The sequence below is a fragment of the Orycteropus afer genome, unplaced genomic scaffold (assembly GCF_000298275.1).
Source record: "Orycteropus afer afer isolate SDZICR_OR568_19922 unplaced genomic scaffold, OryAfe1.0 scaffold00010, whole genome shotgun sequence".
Classification (NCBI taxonomy): Eukaryota; Metazoa; Chordata; class Mammalia; order Tubulidentata; family Orycteropodidae; genus Orycteropus; species Orycteropus afer.
Genome location: NW_006921597.1, coordinates 16,346,760 through 16,367,564, shown reverse-complemented (window position 1 = coordinate 16,367,564; position 20,805 = coordinate 16,346,760). Strand labels below are relative to the sequence as shown.

Genomic DNA, 20,805 nt, shown 5'->3' with positions numbered 1-20,805 from the left:
CCTCAGAAGGAAGGTTGGGCAATCCTACTTCTGTAGTGATACTGCCTCGGAAACCCAAGGAGGGGTCGCTATGAGTTGGGGCCGACTCGACGGCACATAACAACAACATACTCTTGTTCAGTCGATCCTTTAATCATTATATGATATCCTTCCTTGTCTCTGATGGTGGTTTTTGTCTTTTTAAAGTCAATTTTATCAGAAGTTAATATTACCACTCCTGTTCTTTTTTGATTGCCATTTGCTTGATACATCTTTTTCCAACCTTTGATTTTTAGTCTATGTTTGTCTTTGTGGCTAAGGTTTGTGACTTGTAGACAGCATATTGATAGGTTATGTTTTCTTATCCAGTCTACAACTCTCCATCTCTTGAGTGGTGTATTTAATCCATTTACATTCAGTATAATTATTGACAAGTATAAATCTGTTGCATGTTTTTATAAATTTGTTACATGTTTTTTCATGGTGTTGCTGATTTCTTTGGTCTATATCATTTTCTGTGCTGAGCTCATTTTGTTTATGAATCATGTTATCACTTTCTTTGTTGCTATTTTTTTATTAGTATTTGCAAAATATTTGTGCTTGTCCTCTTTTTTCTTTTGATATGAAGGTTTATCATTTTTCTTTGATGTTACCTTGTGATTTATAATTTTCTCCCCAAGTTTAGATAGAACCGTCCATTATATCTTGCAATTTTCTTGACTTCCTCACCGTTTAGAAGTTCTGTAAGTACTCTATTTTTCCCCCCCTTTTTTTTTTTGGTTTGTGGTTGTCCTCATTTGCCAATTGATGTTTCTGGTACCCTGTTTACAATCTTGTAAGCTTATTTTACTTTGGATACTTCCATAACTGAGTTGGTTTCTAGGTTATGTCATCATGTGTGTTAATGGTCGATTGTTGTTTCCTGTTGTTTGTTCTCTGTCCAAAGGACTGCCTTTAGCATCTCTTGTAAGGTTGGTCTGGTTTTAACAAATTCCCTTTATTTCTGCTTATCTGGAAATGTTCTAATTTCACTATCCTATTTGAGGGACAGTTTTGCTGGGTATGTAATTCTTGGTTGGAAATATTTTTTTCTTTCAGGGTTTTATATATACCATCCCATTGCCTTCTTGCTTGCATGGTTTCTGACAAGAAATCAGAGCTTAGTATTATTGATTGCCATATTATTATTTACCATAATAAGCAATTTTTCATTTTTCCCATACTGCTTTCAGGATTCTTTGTTTTTGTGTTTGGTTTTGGTGAATTTGATGATGATACGTCTTGATGATTTTCTTTTGGGGTCTGTTCTGTTTGGGGTCCGTTGGACTTCCTGAATGGACATATTCTCATCTTTCATCATTTCAGGGAAATTCTCTTCCAAAAATCTTGACAATTTTCTCTGTGGTTTTATTTGTCTCTTCCTGTTCTGGAATTCTGATTTCATGTAGGTTATTCCTCTTGGTGGTATTCCACATGAACCTTTGGCTTTCTTCATTTTGTTTTGATCTTTTTTCCGATTGATTCCTTTCCAAAGAAATATTGAGGTATTTGTCTTCAGTCTTACTAATTCTGTCTTCCATTGATTCAATTCTATTGCTTTGCTCATTTAATGTGTTATCTGTTTCTGAGAATTTAGTATTAATCTTCTGGATTTCCATGCATAGATTCTGTAGCATTTCTAATTTTTTATTTATTTTGTCTTTTTGTTCTTGTATTGTCTTCTGAAATTGTTCTCAGGTTTTGTCTGTATTTTCCTTAATTTTGTCAGCGTTTTCCTTGATTTGTCGCTCAATCCATTGAAGGTACCTAAATATAATTCTTTTGAATTCCTTATCAGGGCATTTCAGTGCTGGTTCTTCCTCAGGCATGTGTTCTGGGTCTGTATCTTGGTCCGTTGTTTCTGCTATTTTATCTTGCTTCTTTGTGTAGACTGTGATGGTGTGTTGTTTCCGAGGCATTGTGACTCTGTTGTAATTATATTTAATTGGTGATTGTATGTTGGAGTGATTTGCCCAAGATTTTCGTTTTCTTTGGATGTATCAGAGTAAGCAGGGTAATGTGCTCCTCTTTTTGTTCATTGGCAGCACTTATGCACTCACCATCTGTCTCCTTTCCAGTCGTCAACCTCCCATATGTCCATACTGCCCTTGGCAAATGAAGCCTATTCTTAAGTCCCTGGAATCTGAACGAGAATTCTATTGCTTTAAATATCCAAAATAGCCGCCATTTGTAAACATTCAAAATGGCTGGACCGTCCAGACAGCCGGAAGTCCACAGTCCACGATTTGTCTCCTCCTTTGCTATTTCCCTTTTTAGTCATCAGCAACCAGTGCAGTTGTCCATGCAGCCCTTGGCGAGTAGGGCCAATTTTTGTGGCGTATTGCCTAAGGCAGTTGACTGCTAACCAGAAGGCTGGCGGCTCAAACCCACCAGCCACTCCTTGGAAGGAAAACAGGGCAGACTACTTTCATAGAGATACCACCTCGGAAACCCAAGGCGGGGTTGCTATGAGTCAGAATTGACTCGATGGCAGTGAGTTTGGGTTTTTGGGTTTTGTTTAATGCCATTTGGAAATATTCAGGCTGTCTGTGCCATCAGGATAGCTGACAGTCCGCAGCTCTGTTTGTCTCCTTATTCACTATTTTCATTCAGGTTCTTCTACAGGTTCATTTTTAATATACTTCTGTATCCTTCCTTTCAAAGCTCAGGGCTCCAGGATTATCATAGGTATCTGTGTCAGTTGGTTTCTGTTCCCTTTGTTGAAGATGGTCTGTGTAGCTTGTCTGCCTATTCCACCATCTTACCAGAAGCCTGAGACCTTCCATTTATTGTGGTACCTTCAGTCCCAGCCAATGCAGCAGATATGCTGGAGAAAGTCTTTGTGGTTGTTACTAGGTATTTTTAATGAATTAGTAGAAGGATAATTAAATGACATTTTGAGTTTACCTTTTCATTTTTCCTTTTCTTCCCCACAGCAAGTTGAAGTTGATTGCCAACAGTGTATGCTCGAAATCCTGGATACAGCAGGAACAGTAAGGATGTTTTCTCTCTCTTTTTTGGGGGGGGGGGTAGATTTTAATTTGGTGAATAGATTTTATCATCTGAATAATTCTTCTGAGTAAAAAAGTAATCATTCTAATTAAGAACAAGTTCTCTAAATGTGGGACTTCTTAAATTTTCTAATGTGTATGAAATTATCTTTGAGGTACTTAATACTTAACACGTCACAATTAGATTGTATGTTGAATTCACTTGTGGAATCTGTATGTTGGCTTAAGTGTGTTGAGGTAAGGATTATGCTGTTAGTGCTATTTAAAAAAATCACAGATTTTCATGATAAATAGGTAATTTCTGTAGAATTAAATAAGACAGTCTCAGCACCATAGTCATTCATTTTTATAAAAATTGTCTTCGCTTTTTATTAGCATTTAATATCTGAAGGGAATAGTAGCAGATACATATTTTCTCTTGGAGGCAAACATCTTTAGTATTCTTTTGAGCTTCATTTTCTCATCTTAAAATGAATATAACAACGTTAGGACTCAAATCATATGGTGCTTATTATGAGTAAATGAGATAGTGATTATAAACCACTTGCTACAATGCTTTTTATAAAGTATGAACTTTGTGTTTTTGCTTTTATTTTTACTGTCTTCATTAATGCTGTCTCCTTTAAATTTTTATTAATTACTGATGATTTCCAGTCCTGAATTTATGATACCTCAGATTGTCTCCAAATGGGTATGAGTAGTGTCATACATTTTTCAAATAAAATCAGTTTTAGCACACTGAAACAATAATTGTATTCTGTTCTTCCAAATCACATAAAAGCAAACTAAGATGGTTAAGTGTTCCTTATAATTCTATAATTCATTGTCATTGTTTCTAGTCTCATAATTTAAAAAAAAAAATTATTCTAGTTTCACTTGTTCCAATATACCTTTGAGAAATCATATATGTAATTGCATACTTTTTATCCTAGGAGCAATTTACAGCAATGAGGGATTTGTATATGAAGAATGGCCAAGGGTTTGCACTAGTATATTCTATTACAGCTCAATCTACATTTAATGACTTACAAGACCTGAGGGAACAGATTTTACGGGTTAAGGACACAGAAGATGTAAGTATTTTTCCAACTGTTATACAATATACTGCAGTCTCTCTGTGGCCTGAATACCTGTTTTCTTTGTCAATCATTTGGGGATTTGGAGGGTATCTACCACATACCAAAAAGGGCTCTTGTGTTAGGGGGTGGGAAGACCTTAAAAATTATCTTATAAATTATGTGCTGGGTTGTTATAAAATAAGGAAATATATGCTCATAGCTCACTGTGCTATGTGGGCAATAAGTACAGCAGAGAAAGAAGAAAAGTCAAAGAAAAGTTCATAGAAGTGAGACTCAAGCTTAACTTTGTCACATGGTAGTTATGTCACAAACAGTGCTCAAAGAACATTATTAAGTAAGAACCATAATAGTATATTCTTATTTCTAAAATTCTATTGGTACAGTTTTTACTTATATACAATTTTAGTTTTCCTTTGAATTACACAAAGATTTTAATTAACTCTGTTTTTCCTGTATTTTGTTAATTTTTGTTTTCAAATTCTTGTCTTATTTGAATAGTATTTTTTTTTATGTGTTTTTTGTTTTTGCAAAGGAGAAGTATATGTTTTACTTGTTCTTGGTTTTGATCTATAGAGAGTTCCTTTTCAGTTATATAAATTAGGATCTAAAATGTCAGTTACATCTTGTCTTTCTGTGTTTTCATGTGTTCTCTCTAATGAGAGCATATGCATCTGCTCAGTACCTTGACTTCTGGTAATATTATAGACAGGAGGAAATTTATGCTGTATGACTCATGCCCAACCATAACCTAATGAATAGTTCTCTTCTTTCCTATGACTAATTCACTCAAGTGAGTTCTGTTATCGTTGATAGTGACAGCAAATCACTGAACTCTGGTAGTATTAATCCCTTTATCCCATGTAATAAACTAAAAAAAAAAAAAAAAGATGGGAGTTGTAGATGCCTGGTGTGTTTGCTTTAACTTATAATTGCCTTTTCCAGGTAAAAGGGTCATCATGTCCCTTAAGTTCTTCTTTTGTATAGTGTCCATCGCTTCACAAACAAATGACTTTATTTTCTGGACACCTTTAACTAAGGAATTTATACAGTATTGTTAGCTGCCCGTTTCACTGGAAGTAGTTGTACATGGACATAAGCAAGGATTTATGTTGTGAAGGAAAAGGAAAGACATGGCTGCTTTGTGACTTTATTGTCAGTCCTCCCTTACGTCTCCCCTGGTCTTCAGCTCTAGAACCTATTACTGTGTTGGTCTTGCCACTACTTCTAGCATTTGTTGGATCTGTGATATGTAGCACTTGAACCATGATCAGTTCTTCTGTAATGCAGGAGGTTCCTTTTCCTTGAGACTTTCATGCTTGGAATTCAGCTATTAGTAGACCACATGAAAGTTTTAGTAGTATAGTCTTAAAATAATTTCACAAACGAATATAGGTAGGACCTCTTCCATTTGTTTTCTTTTCCCCCTTTACCCTTTCCTCACTCCATACACATGGTTATACCTTTTTTTTAAAAGCACTTGGGGAAGTGTATCTAATCTTAACTAATGCATTTCAATCAGTGGCAGGTAGTTGCTTACCTAGGAGAAGCAGCTAAGTGTTAGTGCTCATTTTATGTTTTTATCCTTTTCGCAGGTTCCAATGATTTTGGTTGGCAATAAATGTGACCTGGAAGACGAGCGAGTAGTTGGCAAAGAACAGGGTCAGAATTTAGCAAGACAGTGGTGTAACTGTGCCTTTTTAGAATCTTCCGCGAAGTCAAAGATCAATGTTAATGAGGTAACCTATAGCTGTGGGCAGCACAAAAAAAATGCCTTTTTAATTTCATTTGCTTTAAGCTAACAGCAATATATATATATTTTTATATATTTTTTTTTTTTTAAGTAAAAACCTTAATGCCTTTTTTTGTCCTTTTAAGTAATCTAGATTCTATCAATTTATAGAAAAACAATTAAAAGAAAACTGTATTCTTTAGCTTACAAGAGGTCACTTTGGTGGCAGTGATGGGGACACTTAAATTTACCTTACTGGAAAAGATAAGAGTCAAATTAAAAAATGTTTAAAGTCCTCCTGAGAAAGTGGTATCTGAAAATTGTCACGTCACCCTTATATTGTAACAAGTATCTGGATGGTAAATTTAAGGAAGAAGATAGAAAAATCAAAGTAATTTTCATAATGAACTTATGTTATAAAGAAGATGTATATAGATAGCACAGAATTTGGTGTTCTGAGCTTGTTTGACCTTTGGTACAATAACTGACTCAAAGGGAGGCATTTATGTAAGTGTAGATATGTTACAGTGATTCACTTGGTCCTTTAGGCTAGATAAAGCAGGTGCATAAGGCATGTTTTTGCACATGACTTACGCTCCCCACTGTCTTGAGAACATAGCTGTGGACAGGAATGTTCAACAACTAAGCTGCTTCCCTGGATATATAGGGCCAAAAGTTTACTGGACCCATAAATAATTAGTTCAATTTCCAACAAATAATTAGCTCCACCAACAAAGCAAAAATGGAAGAGATTCCCTTTGTTTTTGTTAACTTTAACATAAGCCTGTTTTAAAACAAACATGGAGCAAGCTTCTTTAACTGCATTGCAAAAGTTGTTGGGTCTTTACTTGCCTGTGTGTTTGCCATCTGTAGCATCACAGGAAATCAGTTAGAATTCAGATCACTTAAAACTAGAACAGAGTAAGAGAGGGTTAGGTTATCAGAGTCCTTTTTTTTTTTTTTTTTGTGCTTACTATTCCTCTCTGGCCTTTGGTTCTGTAAGTCATTTTTCCTTGACTAATATTATGGTTTTAGAGTATTATCTGACTTTAAAAATTACCAGATCACTTTAAACACTTGGTAGGAAAAAAATGAAGCTTACTATAGTCTGTTTTACAAATAATCAGGTATGCCAAAGCTTTTTTTAATATAAAACCCGTTTTGACAAGTACATAAAAACTAAGAAGTTCGTAATTTTAATTTATTCAACAAATACTCATTGAGGCCTACTGTGTGTCTGGCACCATATTATACCAGTCATTCAGATACTGTTCCTGCCCTAAAGAACTTTATATCCTAATGGAGGACAAGTCGTGCAGAGATCTCTAAGAACAATTATTTCTCATTCACTGACAATCTTCCATAGTTATAGAATCACATTTTCCTAGATGTTATTTTGAAAAATGAGGCTAATCATAAAATTTTAATTTTTAATACAGTCTTACTTTTCCAAAGGAAAATTATGAATTTTAAATAACTTCCGTATAAAACGCATTAGATTTGGTAGATGTACTTGGCTAGGGAAACAGTGGTGCAGGATGTTTGACCTTAGAGATCTGTCTCTGTCCTCGCCCTGACTGGTGCCAGCCATCAAGTTCATAGGGCTGGGGCTGGGTTAGGTCAGGCTGCGGGACGTAGGATCTCTCCCTGTGGGAGCCAAAGCACAGTGGAAAGGGTCTGTTTCTCACATTTTAAACATTGCATGTACCTACATTCTGTTAACCTTCTCTTCGGGGTTCCAGTTCCAGTGCAGCAGAGCTGCTTTTTCAGAGCAGTCGTGTGAACATCAACCCTTGCCATGAGGGTTTATAAAACAAAACTAAATAAAAATAAGTAAAGTAAAACAAAATTCATCAGCCATCCTAAGAATCTTTACTGTTTTTGGAAAACATACAAATTTCAGGTCAGATGTTCTTGATAAAGTAGTAATTTGCATTTCTTTTCATGTTTTTCTCTATAGCTACAGGGTTCCTTTGATAATTAATAGTTCCTCAGATAGGTAATACCTTGCAGACATTGGTGTGATTTCTGAATTCTTGAAGATAGAAGGATGATACTTTGACAAGATTCAAATCTTGGCCTCAAATTTGAAAATAGACAGGGAGTTGCCTAAAGAGCCCCCTCTTGCTCTGTATTCTTTTTAACTCTTACCCACACCACTTTGGCAATGTTCGAAAACAGTAGTACATAGCTATACTGGAATCCTATCAGTCACATTGATCTTAATCAGGAATTAATTATTCTATGCTAGAGCTGGAATAATAATTGGAATCAAGACATCCCAATTTAGGAATGGGAGAGGGATTGAGAAATACTATTCTGTGTTCCCTTTGGACTATTCTGTAGTTCAGAGAGATGAAGAAGAACCTAGGCTGGGGACGCTCAGCATTTCTAACCAAATATTATAGTTTGAACTTCTCCTCATCACTGAACCATCTGCTGCTGTGAGGTAGGCAATGTTTTTTTGTTTTTGTTTTTAAAAAAAAAAAAAAAAAAATTAGAATAATACTACAAACATCAGTTACCTTTCTGTGTAGTAACCAGAACCTAGAAACTGGCTGGCATAAAGAAACAAACTACATATAATTTTGATTAGCTTGCTGGTTTAGTTTACCCTATTACTACTTCTCATATTTAGCTTATGCATTTTATGCATTGAGACTAGGGAACTAATGAGTGTTCATTCATGGCTTTTACACAGTAAAGCCTTGAAGCCTCTAGAGTTGTGAAACAGAAGTTACCCTTTTGTTCATAATTCTTTGTTTTCAAAATTTCCTTAGTGGTAAATGGTTTGAAGAAGATGAGAATGAGGAAAATGGAGTAGGAAAGAAAAATATGAAGGAATCTTTAGGATAAATCATTCATTAGTTTTTGCTTTTTCTTTCTTTTGGTAGTTGATTTTTTCTTTCTTTTAGTAGTTAATTTGTGATCCTTTGGACTATTTTAAAAACTAAATAATTGTTTTATCTGATTACCGTTTTTTAAAATGTAGGCCACTGCATCACTGAAACCAAACCAAACCAAACTCACTGCCATCGAGTCAGTTTGACTCATAGTGACCCCTCCTTGGGTTTCTGAGGCAGTATCTCTACGGAAGTTGATGGCCCAACCTTCCTTCTGAGGAGTGGCTGGTGGGTTTGAACCACTAGCCTTCTGGTTAGCAGTTAAATGCCTTAGGCACTGTGCTATCAGAGTTCCCTGCAAACACTAAATTTTGAAAAAAATATTTTCCTTTAAAAACTTAAAAGATTATTTGTTTGACCTTCATCTAGATACAAAAGTTATTAACATTATGTCACATAAGTTTGCAGATATCATGCACCTTTACTTGTAAATAAATATTTTGGTATCTGTATCCTTAGAGCAAAGATATACAACCACAATATATTATCAAAATCAGGCAAATTGACATTGACACAGTCTGTGTGTGTTGTATGTTCACATTTCACCAGTCGTCCCAATAATGTCCGTTAAAGCCAGTACATTTTTGAGCCACTTCAAAGCACTGTTTATTCCAGATGAGTAATAAGAAGGAGCTTCTATGACAATTTTTCTTAGGAAGTAAGTTTGCGTTTCATAGCAAAGCACCAAACTCAGTTCAGCCTGTTTCATGTTTCAACACTTAGGCATACCTGTGCACTGGGAAATTTACAAGCATTAGAATTAAAATAATCAACAAATGCACTGTTTCTTGTGTTGTTGTTTTTTTTTCGGTCTTTGCTGCCTTGCCTTTTTCATCTACAGGAATTTATTAGCAGATATTATTTGTCGCTTCAAATCAGTATATTGAAATTGGCAAATTTTTTCTATAAAGGGCCAATGGTAAATATTTTTGGCTTTCTAGGCTATACAGTCTCTGCCACAGCTACTTAACTCTTCTGTTACAGCATGAAAACAGCCAAAAATAATATGTAAACAAATGGGTATGGATGTTTTCCAATAAAACTTTATATTTGTGGGCATGCAATTTGACTTGAAGGTTATATAATTTCACATGTCATGAAATAATCTTCCCTGCTTTCCCCCGACCACCGCCACCACCATTTAGAGATGTAAAAACCCCTCTTAGCTCATGGGTTATACAAATACAGGTGATGGGCGATATTTGGCCCACAGGCTGTAGTTTACCACCCATTGTAATAGATGATAATAATGGATTTCTACATTTCAGGAAAACTTGAGCTCTAATATTGATAGCCATCATTTATTGAGTACTTATTATGTACCAGACACTGTATACACATTTTTAATCTTCACAAATGCCATACATGGATGACTATTGTCTCCATGTTCCCAGTGAGGCATCTGAGGCTCAGGTTAGATATTTTGCCCTAATCTTCACTGTCTTGTCAATTGTAGGACTGGCTCCTGGTCTTTGACTTAGCAGCCCATGCTTTTTCCATTAGACCACATACCACTGAGCTTTGAGAGTTTCTAGTAATGAATTTCAAACTTTAAGTAAATGTGAACTGTCAGATTCATTTAACTAAAATTAACATCACCAAAGGGGGAATGGGAATTCCAGAACACTTACTTGTGCTCATGAGGAACTTGTACATAGACCAGGAGGCTATCGTTTGAACAGAACAGGGAGACACTGCATGGTTTAAAATCAAGGTGAGTGTGTGTCAGGGTTGTATGCTTTCACCATTCTTATTCAGTCTCTACGCTGAGCAAATAATCCGAGAAGCTGGACTATATGAAGAAGAACGTGGCATCAGGATTGGAGGAAGAATCATTAACAACCTGTGATACACTGACAACACAACTTTGCTTGCTGAAAGTGAGAATGACTTGAGGCACTTACTGATGAAGATTCAAGAATTCAATCTACAGTATGGATTATATCTCAAAATAAAACAAAAATCCTCACAACTGGACCTATAAGCAGCATCACAATAAATGGAGAAAAGATTGAAGTTGTCCAAGACTTCATATTACTTGATTCTACAATCAGCACCATTGGAAGCAGCAGTCAGGATATCAGACGACATATAGCTCTGGGCAAATCAGCTGCAAAAGACCTCTTTCAAGTGCTGAAGACCTAAAATGTCTCCTTGAGGACTAAGGTATACCTGACACAAGCCATTGTATTTTCAGTAGCCTCATATACTTGTGACAGCTACACAATGAATAAGGAAGACCGAAGAAGAGTCGATGCTTTTGAGTTGTGGTGCTGACAAAGAATGCTGAAAGTACCATGGACCATTCAAAGAACTAACAAATCTGTCCTGGAAGAAGTACAACCAGAATGCTCCTCAGAAGCGAGAATGGCCAGACTTTGTCTCACCTACTTCGATCATGTTGTCAGGAGGAACTCTTCCCTGGAGAAGCATATCATGCTTGGTTAAGTGGAGGGTCAACAAAAGAGGGAAAAGCCCTCAACGAGATGGATTGACACAGTGGCTACAATGATGGACTCAGGTATAGCAGGGATCGTGGGGCTAGCACAGGACCAGGCAGTGTTTCATTCAGCTGTATGTACGGTCACTGTGAGTCAGAGATGACGCGACAGCACCTAACAACAACAAAAAAGGGATAAACAAAAGTCATGTGCCTCTGCATGTGATACCTTGAGAGGGACCTTGTATCTCCCTTTTGCTACTCTAGCCAAAAATGTGTAACTTCAATATAGTCATAAGGAGACATAGACCCAAGTTGAGGGAGATACTATAAGATCACTAGCATTTATTTTTCAAAAAATGACAATGTCATAAGAGACAAAGACAGAGAGAACTATTTGAGATTTTAGAAAGACTAAAGTGACAGGAATTGTACTAGTGAGCTCTGGTGGCATAGTGCCTAAGGCATTTGACTGCTACTCAGAAGTCTGGCTGTTCAAACCCACCAGCCACTCCTCAGAAAGAAGGTTGGGCAATCTACTTCCGTAGTGATACTGCCTCGGAAACCCAAGGAGGGGTCACTTGAGTCGGATCTGACTTGACAGTAGAGAGATGTGATCCTGTATGAATTCTATACCTGGAAAAGAAAAATTACTATAAAGGATATTATTGAGACATTGGGCAAAATTGGATTTTGCAGTGTAGATAAAGTATTATATCAATACTCCAGTTTCTTAAATGTGATAACTATAATGTGGTTTTGCAAGAGTATATCCCTTTCTTAAGAACTGTATGCTCAACTATTAGAGGACCTGTGGTATGCAGACTACTCTCAAATGATTCTGTTAGAGTATGTGTGTGGTATGTATAGAGAGAGGATAAAAATGTTACTAATTTTCTTGCAAGTTTTCCGTAAGTTTGAAGTTTTTAAAAAATAAAGTGAATTTGAACATTCAAGTTGAGCATTAACTATTCTATTAATCATTACATTTTGAAGCATAGAAGATTTTGTGTAGAATAGTTTTGCTACCTTATTTTTTACTGTCACTTCTTTAGAAACAGATAAGTTCTTCTTTACCCGACTGCAAGACAGCAAGGCTTCTAAGAAGCCTGCTTTTTGAACATAGCATCAACATGCAGATGTAGAAGCAGAATAATACTTAACAGAGCAAAGATTTGGAACAACGTTTCAAATGTTGGTTGAGTAAGTATTTTTTTCTTTCTTTTATTTAGATATTTTATGACCTGGTCAGACAGATAAATAGAAAAACTCCAGTGGAAAAGAAGAAGCCTAAAAAGAAATCATGTCTGCTGCTCTAGACCCCCAGTGAGCAGCAGCTCTGAGCCAGGTAAGGTACCAAGAGCAAAACTCACACCTTCCTCATCCTCTGATTTGGGACGTTCCCCAACCTTAACCACTTCCCGTTTCACTTATTAGGGTATTTCTGGCCTTCTGTAACTTGGCAGATATATGCTCTGGATAATCTGTTGCTCTAGGTACTAAGCTCTGTGAGGGCAAAGACCACATACCGTGTATGTCATTTTTGCTCACCACCATGTATGGCCCCAGTGTCTGATACAGAATGGGTATTTAAAAACATGGTTGAAGGAATAGCATGGCTTCCTAGGTCACTTCCAAATTCAAGTTGAACTGAAGTTAAACAGTGGTTCATCTGCAAAAAATGAAGGCATAAGTGCACATTTGATGAATGATCTCAAAAAGAACATACTCATCTATATCTAGAGTCACTCCTCCCCAAATGTAACCCCTACCCTGATTTCAGACACCATTGGTTTTGCCTCTTTTTGAACGTTACATGAATAAGAATGTAAAATGTTGTAATTTATGTCTGGCTTCTTTCACTCCATGTATGTTTTTGAAAATTGCCCATGTTGCATGTAGAATTAGTTCATTTTTATTGTTTGACTGTACTAGCATAATGCAGATTCTGCTACTGTTGGACATTTTGATTCTTTCTTTCAGGGAACCAGACTTGTATGGGTAATTCTGCTATACGCGTCTTGTACATGTCTTTATACACATGTCGTATATTACTGTTGGGTATATATTTAGGAATGGAATGGCTGAATCATAGGCTGTACATGTGGACAGCTTTAGTAGATACTACTAAAAAGTTTTCCAAAGTAGTTGTACTGATTGATTTACATGCCTACCTGGTGGATATGTGGTGGTATATATCCTGTAGTCTTTTTGTTTTGGTAGTCATTTTCTTTCAGGTATGGGCTGACTTCTTTCAAATAAATATTTGATCTGTAGATTTCTAAGTAGCAGTTGACTGTAAGTACTGCTTGAGTTTTCATTAAGTGAGCCCATTGGAGAGAGAGAAATGGCAGCATTTAAGCTGTCTGTCAAGTAAGAAACCAGGGCCTATGAGACAAGTTGTTTGTTTTTCTTTGATTATGTATATTAAGTCCCCTGAACAGTTTTCTTTATCTTCATCAACTCTATAAACAATACCATAAAAGAATATTTTCATGGAGTGCATTTATAATATAATTCAATGCTGATTCTATGAATATTACTGAACTCGGTCTAGTTAGAAGTGAACTGTTTCCACATGAGGGGTGCACTGACTTTTAGAAGTCTCTTGGGCCCATTTAGCAGATTACCTCTTCCAAAGCACCAAATTAACTAATGTGTGCATCCTTAAAGATGTGAATGAGCAGCTCTCTTAAGGGAAATGACTGAATAATTGTACTCCTTTTTAAATGAAAGTAGAGGTAAATTGGGCAGAAAGATGAAAAGGGCATGGGGATTGCCTTTCATCGTCAGAAAGGTAGCTTCTGGCCAGATGGTTGCTTTAAGCATTTGTGAAATCTGGATTAAATAACTGTAAATCATCACATTCCAAAAGTAATTGATTGTTGTTAAGATTGTTGGTGTTTGTGTTTGTTTAGGTAAGGACACAAGAGGTAGGGAAAATGAGGACTCCAGTTCCAGTTCTTAAATAGATTGTTTGATTCTCTTATTTTTGACTGGCTCATTGATGCCATTCCCTTAGTCGACCCTAGTCTAATTTCCAGTTCTCAGCAATTGTCTTTTTAGCTTATGTTTAAAGGAAGAGGTGCCATCTCCTGGCCTATTCTGATTTTTAAAATCTGTTCATACATAGCCAGTAATTCTATACTGTATTGTGAGTTTTACCCTAAAGAGAGAAATCTTGACCTAGTTGTAGAAATAAGATTTTCATCCTGCTTGCATAAATTCTTAAGACTCTGATACGTAATTCCACTCACAAGATACTTTAATAAGTCACCTGAGGTGGATCTCTGGATGTTTGCTAATACCAAGTAATAATCCTTGTAGCAATCAGAATACTTTGCAGTGTGTTTTATGGTGATTATAGGCTCGAAGTGCCATATTGTTCCTGTTCAAAAAGTACTGAGCTACCAGGTAGCTTGAAACAGCAATTATAAATGCTTTTACTAGGAGTACATGAACCTTGAGGGTAGCTTATCTAGCCTATAGCCTTTAGGCAAAATTATCAAAACCTTTTTAATACGTCTCATTTTTAAAGATCTCTGAGAAAAAATCATCTTTAGGAGGTTTTTTCCTCACCTGAGGAGTAAGACTAACTTTTATTCTTCTGTCCCTGAACATGGAGATCAGCTCTTCTGTATCATCTCTTATTGTCTTAACCTGTATCAGAAGTGATCATCATAATGTACACAATCATAAAATGGTTGAGTGAAGAACTTCCCTGCAGAGTGTAATCAGTTAGGTGGTGTTTCCTTAGTGGAAGAGGAACTTTAAAAAATAGTAATGTGATGGAAATGAAATACCACTTGTCACTCTTTTCCTCTTTACAGACAGAACTGTCAGACATCATGAGAAACAATAGTGTGATAAAATGCAAAATAACTAAAGTTGGTCAATTATAGACTCCCCTCCTGTGAACTCAGTCTTCTGTATATGATTTAAAATAATAATAAAAATTGTGGTAAAATACATATAACCAAAAATTTGCCATTTTAACCATCTTGACGTGTCTACTAATTACATTCACCATGCTGTACAACCATCACCACTACCTATTTGATTATATTTTAAAATGTAATTTTAAGAGGAAGAAATTTAAAAGAGTCCTGCTGTCACTATTCAGTATAAAATTTTCTAGTAAAGATCAGCCAAAGTCATTGTTTCCTTCTATATTATTGAATATCTGTTTGTTTACTAACCATCTTCTGACATTAGGAGATTAACCATATGAAACATCTGTCTGTATCTGTTCATTCTAGATTACAGGAATGAAGAACTGTTGCCTAATTGGAAAGTGCCAGCATTCCAGACTTCAAAAAAATAAATCTGAAGAGGCTTCTCCTGTTTTATATATTATGTGAAGAATTTAGATCTTATATTGGTTTGCACAAGTTCCCTGGAGAAAAAAAAATTGCTCTGTGTATATCTCTTGGAAAATAAGACAATAGTATTTCTCCTTTGCAATAGCAGTTATAACAGATGTGAAAATAAATATACTTGACTCTAATATGATTATACAAAAGAGCATGGATGCATTTCAAATGTTAGATATTGCTACTATAATCAAATGATTTCATATTGACCTTTTTATCATGATTCCTCCCTGTCAAGCACTAAAAAGTTGAACCATTATACTTTATATCTGTAATGATATAGATTATGAAATTCCCCCTCAAACTCATTGCAGCAGATAACTTTTTTGAGTCATTGACTTCATTTTATATTTAAAAAAAATTATGAAATATCATTCTGTCATTATATTCTAATTAAAATTGTTTGTGCATAATGCTTTGGAAAAATGGGTCTTTTATAGGAAAAAAAAAAACTGGGATAACTGATTTCTATGGCTTTCAAAGCTAAAATATATAATATACTAAACCAACTCTAATGTTGCTTCTTGTGTTTTACTGTCAGATTAAATTACAGCTTTTATGGATGATTAAATTTTAGTACATTTTCATTTGGTTTGTGTGTTTTGTTATTGTTTATAGATTTAAGGCCTTAATTACCAGATTGTTTTAAATGCCCCAGTAACCCCTTTCTGCCTGGTGCCTACAAAACACTTGGCTTTAAACCCTGCTAAACAGCAGTGATTCCTCGAGGAACAAACCTCACCTTTCTGTTCTGGGTATGTTTACTCCTGCAATACAGTAAAATACAGCGGACTACACAGAATAGTTTTGTATATTCTCTCTTGATCTTAAAGATTGTATCTTATTGGGTGAAAATATCCCACCATGTATTATTTTTATATGTAAAAATATAAGTTTAATACTGTATCAGGGTTTAACTTCTACTATTTCAAATGTCCCACAGCTTGTAATGTCATCAAGGGAATCCTTTTGCCATTGTTAATTTGTTGGCTATGAGTCCACTATTGAAGTGTTACGTGAAAAAGCTCAAACTTGCTTTGTAATAGACTGGAGAACTTCAGAGAAGTTAGTGAAAAGTTCAAAAGCATAAAAAAGATGTGTCAGTTGCTTTTGCTCTGTCTCCATATGAAGTAGTGTAGAAGTAGTCTGGAAAAGATTGCAAAGGTTTAAAGTTTAGCTCAATATATAGTGGTGCTTTTCATTTCCTTCCTGGTTACTTCCACTTTTACAAAAGAGGGAGCTTAAGGAGGTGATAGTATTTAAGCATTCTCTATAAAGAGAAGGAAAGCAAATAGCTTTTTAGCCAGGTAAGTGCTGCAGAAGAAAAGAAAGAAGCTTAGGAAACCCTGTGCCTTGTCCCTGAATATCAGGGAGGCGACCAGTCCTAGAAGTCTAAATCATTGCTCAGGGATCTAAATAACTGTGATGTCATAGCAAGGCGTGGAGAAGTGCTCATGCCTTGCTGAGATTTTCCAGGATTCTGGTCAGCCATCAGCTACTAAATTGGAAATTAAAAATCCAACTTCAAATGTAAGCTCTGACCAACCTGAGAAAATGTTAAAACATTGTGAAACGTATTTGGAAATTGTATTCTTTTGAGTTTCTAATAAACTTAGTTACCTAACACTTCCCTTCTTCTGATACAGTTATGCATATGTCTGGGATTGAGGGACCAAAAAATATAATAATTGGGTTTTTTTTTTTTTTTTTTTTTCTAATGACTGGAGCATTAGGGCCAGTTTGTCCAGGTCAAAGTGGCATCATTTATTTTTTAGGACCTCTGAAGTCATTCTGCTTTAAAACTCACCTTCCAAACATTTCATTCCTTAAAATCTTAGATAGGCATCTTATAAACCAGTAAAACTGTCTAAAAATTATCTTGTTGTATAGATTGTGTTGTTATTTGCCAAGTTAAGTGGAAATCATTAAATAACTCCAAACTGCAGTCTGCTTAACTAGGAGCATAAACTTAACTCTCCTCTGTTTTAGAACATGGTAGCAAAGGGTGAGAGTGATGGCATTCTTGACACATCTTGCACAGTCCACTTGGATTAAAGGTGGAACTGTCAAGAGCAATGCTTTTTGTGCACAGGACCAACTGAAATCAGAGATGGGTATTGCTAGCTCAAGGAAAGCTGTAGTTACTGAGTGAGATGGAAAGGTATCCTGTGAGAAGGTGAGATAAGTATGTTTTTATATTGTCCCTATGTGAACTCCTTAGTGTTAATTCCAAAAGGATGAATACCTGAAAACAAGATTTTAAAAATTACTGTGATTAAAAATAAGGAGGAAAAAAAAGTGTATGTATATAATTTGAACCATTTTAAAGGATACAATTCAGTGACATTAATTATATTCACCATGTTGAGCAGCTATCACTACTATCCATTTTGAAATGTTTTTCATGAAATTTGTTACTCCTTAAGTAGTAACTCCCCATTGCCCCTGCCCCCCTCCAGCCCCTGGTAACAACCACTAAAAAACTTTTGCTTCTATGCATTTGCCTATTAAGATATATTTTTGTAGCTGAAAAATCAAGTGTTCTAGGCTATTATATGACACTTGCATGATAAAAAACCAGGAACTGATCCCGTATCACTATCTGACTTTTTAAAGTGTAGTACCTTCAGTTAGGAGCACTGGTAGCGTGGTGCCTAAGGCACTTGACTGCTGACCAGAAGGCTGGTGGTTCAGATCTACCAGCCACTCCTTGGAAGGAAGGTTGGGCAATCTCCTTCCATAAAGATACTGCCTCGGAAACCCAAGGAGGGGTCACTATGAGTCGGGTCTGACTCGACGGCACATAACAACAACAATAGCTTCAGTTGTATGAGTAACATGTAATTTAAAGGAAGCTCCATGCAAGTAACACCAATGTGTTTTCCACCAAGACACAAACAAGTTTAATGGCTTGGTAATGTCCCCAAACAAGTTTTAGAAATTTAACAGTAGTGGTTAAAGCATTCGGCTGCTAACCACAAGGTTGATGATTCAAACCCACTAGCTAGCTGCTCAGCGGGAGAAAGATGAGACAGTCTGCTTCTGTGAAGATTTACAGCTTTGGAAACCCTATGGAATAGTTCTCTGTCCTGTAGGGTCACTGAATTGATTTGATGGCAGTGAATTGGGTGGATTTTTGGGGGAGGGTTTATTGTCTGACTACACTACCCTCTGGGAGCTCTGGTGCGTAATGCCTAAGGCACTTGACTGCTAACCAGAAGGCTGGTGGTTCAAACCCACCAGCCACTCCTCAGAAGGAAGATGGGGCAATCTACCTCCGTATTGATACTGCTTCAGAAACCCAAGGAGGGGTAACTATGAGTTGGGTCCGAGTCGACGGCACGTAATGACAACAACAACACTACCCTCCACCAGGGGGAGCTTCAGTCTCAGCTAACACTCTACAAGAGTTGCATTAAAATTGTGTATTCAAGCCATTTTTATAAACACTGGATGTTTCACAAAGGCATAGAGGCTTTTCCTCTGTAATCTAATTGGGCAGGGAAGAATACAAAAATAATGTACATGAAATATACAAAAAACACTAATGTGCTGAACTATGCCACAGGGGGATTGTCAGGAATGTCTGCAGAAATGTGGTTGGCATGTTGTTCTCTTCCCCCTGCAACCCTGAGCTCATTTTCTTGGTACCCTGATCTGCGATTATAACTGGCCACCTTTTACTCTTCAGCAAAACAATCCCTCTCTGACGTTACAATGTATTTAGAAAAATAAAACTTAAGGGAAATTATAGATCTTTTATCACCAACTTTATTAAACTCACAAGTGACTTTGGTGATTTTTCTCCATATAGAAATAGTAATAAAACATCCTGCATTTTCTGGACTTGCTCAATTTCGAGTATTTTGCCTCGTTATCCTCATAGGTACATGTATATTTGTCAGATCACGTGATTTTTGTTTCAGGGATTGTGGGATGGAAAAAGACAAGGAATACTTCAGCATTTTCCTTTGTAAGCAGCCATAGTAGAATGTTAGAAAACAAAACCTGCTTTTATAATTTGCTTGTGGGTAGGTAAAACCAAAGCATGAAGACATTTGGAGAAGGAAAATAAACATTTTGTTTTATGTGAGTCTTATACTCAATTTAAGGTGCTACTTGTGTTCAAATAACCCCTCTTGACTCAGCTGCAAACTTAAAAAGGTATAGTGACTTGGTTGCTTGGCCAGGAACTGAAAAGAGCCCATCTTTCAAGGAGGGAAATGAATGTGGGCTTTGAGGCAGTCTGACTGCCCAGCTTTTTAGCATTTATATTCCCCAAAATGTAAAGAATGTGAGTTAGTCTTGAAAATGTAGTACAGACACTGCATTGATAGGGAGTTTGCTTACCGCAATTTCATCTTGAGTTTGTTGAATGAGCTGTCCATTTATTGCCCTGTCTTGCTTAAATATTGTTTGGAACAGCTGGAGGCTTTTTTGAGCTGAGTGTCTAGTTGCATTTTCTGAGATGGGCAACATGGATTCTGTTTTGCAGACATTAACAGGAGCTTTAAAAGGGAATTGCAATTAGAGATACAAGGCCTTTGAGCTTGTTAAGAGGAGGCCGCCTGTGGTTCTGGGCCCAAGCTGTGGCTTGTGTTTCCTTCTAGTTGCTTCTCTCAAGACGCAAGAACTTGACTGTTCCTCTTAAAGAAAAACTTTCATAAACTTTCCCATTTCAAGCAGTGCTGTGACTTCTTTTGAGCTGCTGTTTGCAGTGCATTAAAAAAAAAAAAAAAAGTTTGTGCAAATTCTTGTAACAAATGTAGGGGATACAAGGTATGATGCTTTGGGCCTATCACCAAGCAATACTGTATGCTAGATGCTGATCTCCATGCTGGGGTACAGTAGTGAACAATATGGGCCAAAATCCCTTCCCTCCTGAACCTTCTATCTTTTGTTGTTGTTATGTGCCATCGAGTCAGGCCCGACTCATAGTGACCCCTCCTTGGGTTTCTGAGATGGTATCACTATGGAAGTAGATTGCCCAACCTTTCTTAGAGGAGTGGCTGGTGGGTTTGAACCACCAGTCTTCTGGTTAGCAGTCGAGTGAGTGCCTTAGGCACTGTGCTACCAGAGCTCCCCGCTTACATTTTTAGGAGATAGTAAAAGATGTGTGTGTGTGTGTGTGTGTGTGTATGTGTGTGAGAGAGAGAGAGAGATACAGGTAATGTATTTACACACAACACACATTTATATATGATAAATGCTATGGGGGTGTTAAGTCATAAAGGGACAGGAGAACTAAGCAG

At 36.4% G+C, this 20,805-nt stretch overlaps 1 protein-coding gene across 1 annotated transcript in view; it reads left to right on the top strand.

Annotated features, from left to right (window-relative positions):
- The window catches only part of RAP1A (RAP1A, member of RAS oncogene family), an 18,521-nt gene extending 6,022 nt beyond the window's left edge, over positions 1-12,499 (top strand). Inside the window, exons 2-4 of the mRNA XM_042781938.1 lie at positions 3,962-4,102; positions 5,701-5,844; positions 12,413-12,499. Coding sequence (XP_042637872.1) covers positions 3,977-4,102; positions 5,701-5,844; positions 12,413-12,499 — 357 coding nt within the window. The 5' untranslated portion in view covers positions 3,962-3,976. The remainder of the gene's footprint in view (positions 1-3,961; positions 4,103-5,700; positions 5,845-12,412) is intronic.
- Positions 12,500-20,805: the final 8,306 nt, after the last annotated feature.